The 9703-nt window shown below is 36.3% G+C and overlaps 1 protein-coding gene across 2 annotated transcripts; it reads right to left on the reverse strand.

The window, feature by feature from the left end:
- Nucleotides 1–447: 447 nt before the first annotated feature.
- LOC147510691 (protein argonaute PNH1-like) lies at nucleotides 448–9435 on the reverse strand. Of its 2 annotated transcripts, XM_086602569.1 has the most exons (23): nucleotides 9296–9435; nucleotides 8792–9193; nucleotides 8460–8674; nucleotides 7864–8010; nucleotides 7180–7313; nucleotides 6962–7071; nucleotides 5500–5606; nucleotides 5257–5395; nucleotides 5053–5169; nucleotides 4509–4616; nucleotides 4325–4396; nucleotides 4079–4201; nucleotides 3729–3888; nucleotides 3042–3163; nucleotides 2797–2934; nucleotides 2573–2715; nucleotides 2264–2326; nucleotides 2088–2151; nucleotides 1876–2011; nucleotides 1722–1795; nucleotides 1382–1476; nucleotides 1262–1293; nucleotides 448–741 (listed from the first exon to the last, which is right to left on the reverse strand). In XM_086602569.1, the coding sequence occupies exons 2-23, from the start codon at nucleotides 9152–9154 to the stop codon at nucleotides 584–586; spliced, it is 2820 nt and encodes a 939-aa protein (XP_086458695.1). In that variant the 5' UTR covers nucleotides 9155–9193; nucleotides 9296–9435; the 3' UTR covers nucleotides 448–583. The 2 variants fall into 2 exon arrangements, with proteins under 2 accessions (XP_086458695.1, XP_086458694.1); XM_086602568.1 differs by having other exon boundaries at nucleotides 8792–9329.
- Nucleotides 9436–9703: the final 268 nt, after the last annotated feature.

Here is a 9703-nt window from a genome sequence, read left to right on the forward strand (position 1 = left end):
ACTTTCTCTTTCGACCTGATGTTTTGTTTAGTTGTTGTTTTGTATTATGGACTAGTATTTTGCCCGTGTCTTCCACCCCGGCCCCACTGCACTCCAACTGTCCCCCACACACGATACAACTGGACCACCGCTCCCACCAACAACTTAAAACAGCTTTTCTTTTATTTGAAAAGAATCCACTACTCTCGCTGCCAAATATTAAACTACATACACTTTTTAATTTGGATCCAATAGTTTTTAGGTCCACACCGATCTGTATTATTATATAGAATAGAAGATAGATATCGGGACAAAAGAATGCATTAGGTAATGAACTAGGGTTTCGAGAATGCTGGACACACCCGATATCTCTCTCTTCTATGTTACCTACCATAGATTACCATAGATTAAACATTACTTAGTAAGTTGTTTAGACTATCAGTTGAGATTATACGCCCGAAAACCTTATTTCTGAGCTGAAAGTATCTATAAGTTAACTGACATTGAACTAGATATTAGTGAATACCAAAACTTGTAGTACATGTCCCCAATATGCATCATTTATGTACAGAAGCCCTCTGTCCCTAATAAAAGTTACACTTTTCTAACAATAAAACATCACTTTCTTAACTTTCTCTTTCAATGCTGGTAGCTCTCGTACACATGAACCGTTGCTAATTGTTGTGGAGTTCTCTTGCTCTTCTGGATCCATGTAGAATCGTGCACGGAAGGCAGCCAGATGAGCATAGTATGCAGGAGGCACTGCGCATGAAACAAGTAATCTATTCTTATCTGTGAATTAATATGTTCCTAATAAAAGATAGAAAGATTAAGGGGGTAAATCAGCACACTTAGTTCTTTAGATGGATTACAGAACAAGTTAGAGTTATATTATTTATATGCTATAACAATCAGATGAATCAAAGCTAGGTATAGGTTGAGACTTTCAAGATTCTTATAACCTCATGCAGCAATTGCACTCTCCTGACAAGTCAGTATCTAACTGTCCTTATCTTGAATCCTAATCGACTGATTGGCGAACATCATAGCTAGAAACAATCATTCACTAAATTTCGAACATAAACTTGTTTCATAAAAGACTTTTGACTGTCAGAGTAACCTGTAGCAACAAATTATACAAATTAACTCGACCAAACATTGAGTAAATCTAGTAAATAAGAAGAAAGATTCTCAATTATTTAAAAAAATTAGGGGATAATAATAGGTCATGTTGCAGACATTATGGCAAGTGTCTTGGAAAGTTTAGTCGATAAAGCATTACCTACGGAAACAGAGCGAGTGCACCGCGCATACCTGCGATCGCCAACTTAAAAAAAGTTATTATTTCTTACATGAAGATACAATATTAACTTGAGTGGAAAGAAATTTGCGTAGAGCTTACGTGTAACAGAGGTTGTTTGTAAGAGACTGTATTTCATCTGCAGTGAAATTATTCTCATCCCAGAGAACATGATAATGAGCTGGGCGACTAGTTCCCTGCCAAATAATTTACGCACAACAAATAAGATTTGCTACTCTCCTCTCCTACCTCCTCACTACAAATATTTTTATATCGATCAAATTGATAACAATAGCAAAGATGAGATTAGCAACCATGGTTTTCTCGCATTGAGCACAAATTTCTGCTATTCAAAGTTCATTTTCTACCATTTTGTTCTATTTTGAATTTCTGGTGATAAATCTTTGCAGTAAGTTAATTATAATCATTTACAATATTATACCTGGATTCCCGCATGACTACAGAGATAAAAGTCAAACTCAGCTGGATGACAAATCTTAGTGTCCACCACAGTCCCTGTACAGTAAATTTTCAAACTTTTATCATATAAAAAATTCTTAAGAAACAACATGATTCTGCAGGGAGAGAGCTCTGACCGGGTAGGATATTTCCGCTCTTATCAATGCTACTTCTGTCTTTGTGGTTGTCTGCAAACAGTCTGGTATGGTGACGTTTCTGGACCACCACGAAAGTAACAGGTGGCTGGTAATTTGGTTCTAAAGACGCACACGCCTGGAAAAGGAACCACTATTAGCACCAGAATGTGAATACATACAAATATGTGCCATGATATTTGGAGTTCACACACCTTACGAATGGCCTCTAATTCATATAGCAAGACTTGATAGAACTGCCCATCACTAACCCCGTCCCTATTGAGGTTTATGGAAACACATTAGAGATTTTAATGACAGATACACATATAGAGGATAAAGATGTTTATTAACCGCAACTCAAGCTTTCTTAGAGTAAAAGAACTGGTACCTGTAGAATATTATTCTTAATGGCTTCTGTCCAGTTGCCTTTCTAAAGGAAATTAAGAGCTCCCTGCAGTATTATCAGCTTAGTTTAGCTCCCATTAACCATATATGTGATGATGTTGCATTATTGAAACAGAAGAAACAATATATGTGAAGAAATCATTCTGTCTCCTTTTGCCTTTTTAGATTTTTACCCAAACACCCCCCAAGTGAACGGGAGCTTGTGGCACTCACCTACCCAAGTACTTGTGCCATCGGACTCCTTGTTGTGCAAAATAACACGATCATAATCTGAAGTGGTGTAGATGTTTACCTGATCATGCCTCCAGTAACTGTGCCCTGTTGAGGATCGTGCCAGGTTTTAAATAAGTCCTGAATAAGCTCTTGGCGATGAGCCTGAGCACATACTAATCCAGCATATTTTGTAACTTCAGGCCAATCTTGGGAGGCTACAACCTGGACCAATGAAGAATCAGTATGGAATTTGTACACAACCAAATCTTAACACTCAAGGAATGTAGGCAGTTGTATAATTACCGCAGCTATTGATGGACTGGAGTTCTCTCCGGTCTCAGGATGTGTTACATCAGCTCCGAACACTATTGTTGGAATATCGCTGACCAAAGGTATTTTCCAATGCAAAGCATCTAATAGTACCGTATTCCTTCCTCCCATCTGAAACAGTACCGAGAAACCATCTGGTATCAATCTATAAGAATGAAAAAGTCTTTTCCATGCACATCGGTCAAACACATATGATAGGCGATTCACTTCAAACTTACCTTAACATTTATTTTGAGAGAAACATTCGCCAGATACTGTTTACTAATCTTATACACATGCTTTGTGAGACAACACTGGGATATTAAACCCAAATCCGTTTCACATATTCTCTTGAGATCACCTGACAAAAACAACAAAGTAGTAAACTCCATATTAGAAAAAAAAATTAAAAAAATGATCACGTATATTTTCCTGAACTGTAGCTAACAGAAATTCCAAAGCAGCCTTATAATTAATTTTATTAAGTAAAACACAAACAAATCAAGCATGAAATAAGAAAATGCCATTGCACCTAAGTTATATAGAAATAAGAAAATACAGAAATTTCATTTTACGAAATTTTAAGTTCTTAATTAGAATTTGAAGTTATTGTCAAAATCACGAGAAGGAAAAACAAAAACAAAACTAGATTATCAGAAAATTTTAAAAGGATAGTAAAATGTTGGCAATAACACAAATTAATATTCACCTTAAGGTGCATCTAATATGTTATCATACAAATTACAACAATAGAGGGGCATTTACCATATAAAGAACCATTGTTGTCAGGAAAAATGGCTATGTTATCATACAGAAGAAGCATATTTTGTTTGATCTGGATAATAAAAGCTTACATGTGTCGTAATCACCAAGTTCTGGGTAATATAAGCCTAACACGAAAAGTACAACTATAGAGGACCATTTACCATATAAAGAACCATTGTTGTCAGGGAGAATGGCAATAAGTAACTCTAACTCTTTGCCTTTAAGTTTGTTCACTGCCGCAGTGTAGACATATTTCAATGCCTTTTCTACTTCATTTGGGCTAGCTCTATATATTGGAGCTACAGGTTCACGGTTGAATTCCTGCATTTAAGGATCCACAAACATTAATTACTTGACCTGGTGGCTGTCACGTGCAGCATAGGACAGATCCTGATATTTCCTCGATAGAAGCAAACCATTTTAATTTAGAGATTACTGCACTGCTGGGGAAAACAAAGTGCATATATAAAACAAGCTGAAGAAGAAAGAAACTGGATCAGAAAAACTTTACCATGCCAGAGATTTGGCACATCTGTGCCAGCTCCAAGCAAAACCCACGAACAGTGCTTTCTTGAACATTATTTGAGAAGTTTATACAAGCCCAGAAGTTCACAGAGCTTCCATTTATCATTTTCTGCATTAAAGCAACACGTTTGTTTATTTGTTTATTATTACTTTTTCTGTTGCAACTTGCAACCCATTAAGAGAAGTGAAGTTTGCGACTTCATAAAATATGCAAAGTTAGGCATTACTGTACTTTGTTCAGCATATTCCACTGACCAACTTGAGGTAAGCAATCTTTCTCTTTCCCAGTATCATGGTATTTTAGCTATCAGATACAGAATCGACAAACAAAATGTAATAAGCAAAGGACACCATGAATAAAGCAATGAAAGTCATTGCATAAGAACACCAAAATCAATGATTGATCTGCATGTTACCCATGGTGCAGGAAGAACCCGAGCTTCAACTGATGCAAGTGTATTACTTATGCTGATGCCAAACTCTTTCGCATAAGGATCTTGCTCATATGCATTCTGATGCACGGTCTGAAATTGACACACAAATTCAATGCTGTGATTTTAATAAGAATGATAAACCAGTAATGAATTTACATTATCCTTCTATTTATGCTATAAATTTTAAAAATATTTTATCATTACAACAAATCATTGATAGGTTGCTGTTGTACAATCTCTGTAGCAACTGCAAAAACCTTGCAACCTACGTATTCTGAAGAACACAACTTTTGCAACAACGGATTATGTTATCATAGACTATGTTACGAAGCTAGCTCTGCTCCATCCAACACACTCGCACAGTAGATGTATGCACATTTATTTTGCAGGAACCAGCATAATAAATTGTCAGTGTGATTCACACTATCAATGTTATACTATACCAATATATGTCAAACTAAACCAAAGAGCATTTTTTCCATATTGGAACTACGGCATTATGATAAATTGATTCGAAGAGAATGACCTGCAAAATGTCATTTTCCTGATCTCGAGGTCTTTGACATGTAAATTTTAAGAAGGAAGTTATCTGCTTGTCGTTCAACCTCTTGGTGTATCTTTGTCCCTCAACAATCTTACAGGCCTGCACAATTTTAAAGAATACTTGCATGTGAAAAGACCAAAACATAGTGTAGGTGTACAAGATGAACATTAAGTATTTGAAGCTAACCTCCATTGGCAAATAATTTGCCTTCTTATGATTTCCTACTAGGAGGCAAGGGAGGTGAGAATGCTGAATGGTAAAACCATACATCTCTCGAAAGTATTCAACAACAGATTTCATATTCATTTGCTCATCCACTGGGAAACTGTTCAAAGGGTGAAACTTGAAGTTAGTAATCCAAGAGTTCAAAACTTAGGAATGAATAGTTACCCAAACTAGGAAAGATATTGATTATAGAATCTACCGTACATCAGTTCCATTGTAGGTTGTATAGTCAATCCTGAAACTCGGTATTTCCGCCTTACACTTCCCCTGTGTGTAACTTCAACTTTGACACCTTTGAGGGCTTTTCTAACCTGGAAAGTATTTATAAATATAACATCATATCAATTTTAGGTGAAATAGCCTTCCAAATTTAGTACATATACAAGAAAAAGTATGAAGCTCTAAGATATCAAAGAACACGTTGTGGAGCCCTTTCAATTTCTATTGGTTCTCAAATGAAAATAATACATTTGTCACAAATTTTCACTTTGTAACCACTATCATTTTTCACTACAGTTTAAATCTTAACTAGGACCAAGACTTTAAGAACTCCTGCACAACTAAAAGAGATTTAAGTGAGACTGGATCAGAAATTTAATACGTAGAATGCCTAGAAGAGATTCAGGCGACGATCAACAGATGTTATAAATTTGTGTGCATCTTGGAATTATGGCCATCTATATACCCTGAAACTGAATGAAATAGAAGAAGAAAAGAGTTGTGCAGAGAGGCATTTAACATGGGTCCTTATTCCGTAATATGTATGCACGAAGTCTGTGTCTAGCATTGTGCCTGATGTGAATAAGCATTCCATTTTACTTATTATTGATAAACTTTAAGAAATAAAAATGTCCAAACGGCAAATCAGTAACATGTGATGTAATCTGAAAAACATGCTCTATATGATTTTACTACGCGCGTGAGTTGGAAATTAGAGTTCACAGTAACCTCACAATTTTGGAATCAATGACAAAACAAGAAAACCAGAGCGACAAAGAAAGGAATATGGAAAGAGCAAAGAAAACGAACACAAGGAACTTACGTGGTTTGGTAATTGCCTACGTCTACAAGCACACCAAAATCTACTATAATCAAAGAGTTATTTACAATGTCACGAGCCTCTCACAAACACCAAACTCTCCCTTTCTCTCACAATGCATACACAATTTTGGCACATGCAAATTTCTACTATTCTCACAATGCACTCGCAAATTTACATAAATTCTCTCGCTAACAATGTACTCACAATGCACCCCGTACATTGTGAGCTCTCTTAATTGTATGACACCCATTTGCTTAAGCATACAGGGTATATATGGACACACAGACGTGAGGAATCAATTGGTTTCAAAAACCAATTTAGAATCCCATGCCATGTTGGAGGACATAAGTTGACTTCCAAAACCAATTTGAAAACGTGCATGATGTACAAGGTTTCAATTGGGTGCTCGTGGTGTCCTGTTTCCATTTTCATATTGTAAACTAATCTGGCCTGTGTGATCAGGCTTTACAATCCACATACATAACAACGTCAATTGAAGGGACAAGTACTCTGGAAATGAAAGCACAAAGTAAAATATGCATACGCGCAGTGTTGGAAATGACAAGAACACCTTGCATGGAAGTTGTTTATCATACTCAACTTCAGGACGGTTGAGTGGCATACCTTTATTCGATCTGCATCAGATAGCGGCCTCATCAATATGTCTTTCCCTAGAATTTGAACTACAAACTCAATTACAGGTAGTGGTTCCATGAAAGAAGCAGAAGACATGTCTGCAAAATGAGATAGAAAAAGGATAGTCATTACAAAGAAATTGTGGAGTGCAATTAAGAACCACCCTATAGTAACTGAGTATAAAAATGAAGTCAGAAACCAAATACCAATATTCAGAGACAATCCCATTTGAGTTGGTCTTAGACTTTGGTAGAAGCCACGCCATGATTGTAGCCCTTCACCTAATCTTTGTGGTTTTCTAATATCAGGGGAGTAAAAAGATCTTCCAATGGACATATACCTAAAATGTAAAAGCACATTTAGATTTTACAAAAAGTTAGCCAAAGCACAAGAACCACAAAATATCCATACATCTGTAAAGGAAGTAAATAAGTGATACTCTAGCATCTTCCAAACTGTAGAGTTATCTCTTAATAAGTAGGGTGAGGTGCGGTGTGATGCAGCTCAACTTGAATGTATTTCACCACATCAACATGCTCTAATGTTACACACTTGACATAAAAACTTGTGTAAAAGAAAGCAACCTATGAAAACAGTCCTAATTCATATAGGATCATTGTTCAATAGATTTTGAATCTAACTAATGTGTTTTTCATTCGTCTTCTATTGTTTCGTCTTCTGGGAAATCAATGACCTTAATTAGCCAATGTTAACTATCTTACACAGCAGGAAACAGAAATGGAAAAGACTGTCCACCTGGCCAGTGTAGAGCCAAGTCTATGAGATGTACATTCTGGATTAATCACATCAAGGCACCTCTTAACAAAAAATCTTTGCGCTAGAATAACGACTACCACCAGAGAGAATGATACAGAATTTAAGAAACTCGCCTTTGGGTGGACAGTTCCCTTAAGACAATGTCAAGAACTTGTAGAGCTTCTTGAGGAGTATCAGCAACTTTTCCAGCCAGAAATTGCTGTAAGTGCTGCAGGTCAGCTTGAGCAACAAACTTGATAGTCACCTTAAATTCCCTTTGTCTGCTTTCAAAAAAGTCTAAATTAGAACCTTCAGATGATTGTAATGTGAACCAAAGGTCAGCAGCTTTGTATCCTTTAAATGATTCCAAACTGCAAGTACTACTGGGTCAATTAAGTTAGAGAACGGTTACTTTAATCTGGCCATATTATGGAGTAATACCCTGCAACAACCCTAGTATGAATGAAGCAACTTTTATCATTTTTGTAGGTAACATAACTAGCTGCTCTAATTGTTCAATTTCTTTCTCTTTTTCTTTATGGTGTACAACACATGGAGGAGAAAAACTATTGCAGACTCATTTCCCATATGTTAAGGAGAGGTATTGTTACAATTACGAACAAGGTCCATGGATTAAAAATCACCTCAAATCAAACCCATGAGAAATTTAAAAAAATATACATACATATATTTCAATGAAAACAAATTCCACAAGTAATGGAAAACTAACCTGGCATCGTTAATATTATGACCTTCATCGGCCAATGTTATACTAAATTCCTTGGACGTAAAAGGAAGTAATCCAGCAGTGTAAAGGCTATTCCTTCCATCATAAGCAGGAAGCCTCATACCCAAATCAGACTCTCTATATAGCTTTACCAACTGAGCCATTATAGCTCTATTCAATCTACGTGAACTCACCACAGGCTCAGGAGTTATTGTTACCTATATACATTAGTAAATTAAACCAACAGAAAATTTAAAAAAAAAAAAAAAATGCTTTAGCCAATTCACACAAATTTTCAACAATCATAAATAAGAATGCTACTACTTAGTACTTACATGATAATGATTCAAATCTTTGTCTGGCAACTCTGCAAGAAAATGGTTGGCTTTGACAATGCATTTAGTACCAGCTTGTCCATAACCAGGCCTACGGTGAAACGTAAGACCTTTACTCGAAACCAAAGGTTCCACCTGAAGATCATGATCAACCCCTATTTCTTTCAAATTCTCCACCACCTGAATATCTTTGCCTTTTCCTCTACTCCTTCTCTTTCTAACTCTCTTCTTAGTATCTTTAAGACACAGTGGACAATTCTGTAAAGATTGGGACGCAGAATTTTGTTTATTCATGGAATTCTGTAATGGTTTCCTTGAAACCACATGCTTCTCTTGAGGATCTTTCATTTGAAGTTGAGGCATTTTTCGAGAAGGTGGCCTGGAGTAACAAGTGATCAATATCTGTAGAAGAGAAGATATTTTATGTGTTGCTGAACAACTTCATTTGGCCTGTATGCAAAGTGGAAAGCAAGCAAGAGTTATAGAAAGGAGTAGAATGATTACAGTGTCATATGGTTGTAACAGTTAACAGTCCAGTACTAGTGTCTAGTAGCACGCGTGGAGGTCATGAATAAATGCTGTGGAAAATGGAATATCCTTCGGCCTTAAAATCTTGTATAAAATCTCAACATACACTTTAGATCTCTACATGAAATAGTTGATGATGATGGAACTTTTTTGGCTCAGCAGTTTTAAACAACATAGGCTATGGAGAGAAAGGAAGAAAGTGAGATGGGCTAAATGCATGCACAATGGAGAAACAAGACAAAAGGAAAGGCTGAATATAGCTACTTTTGGAGGTACCCACATGTCATTTTTCACGTTTTTTCTGAGAAATGTAAAGAATATTGAGCTTCCTCAGAAAAAGAAAGATGTAACGGCTGGAAGTCTGGAACAAGAGAAAAGGAGGAA

The sequence above is a fragment of the Coptis chinensis genome, chromosome 3 (genome assembly GCF_015680905.1).
Source record: "Coptis chinensis isolate HL-2020 chromosome 3, ASM1568090v1, whole genome shotgun sequence".
In the NCBI taxonomy this organism is placed as follows: domain Eukaryota; kingdom Viridiplantae; phylum Streptophyta; class Magnoliopsida; order Ranunculales; family Ranunculaceae; genus Coptis; species Coptis chinensis.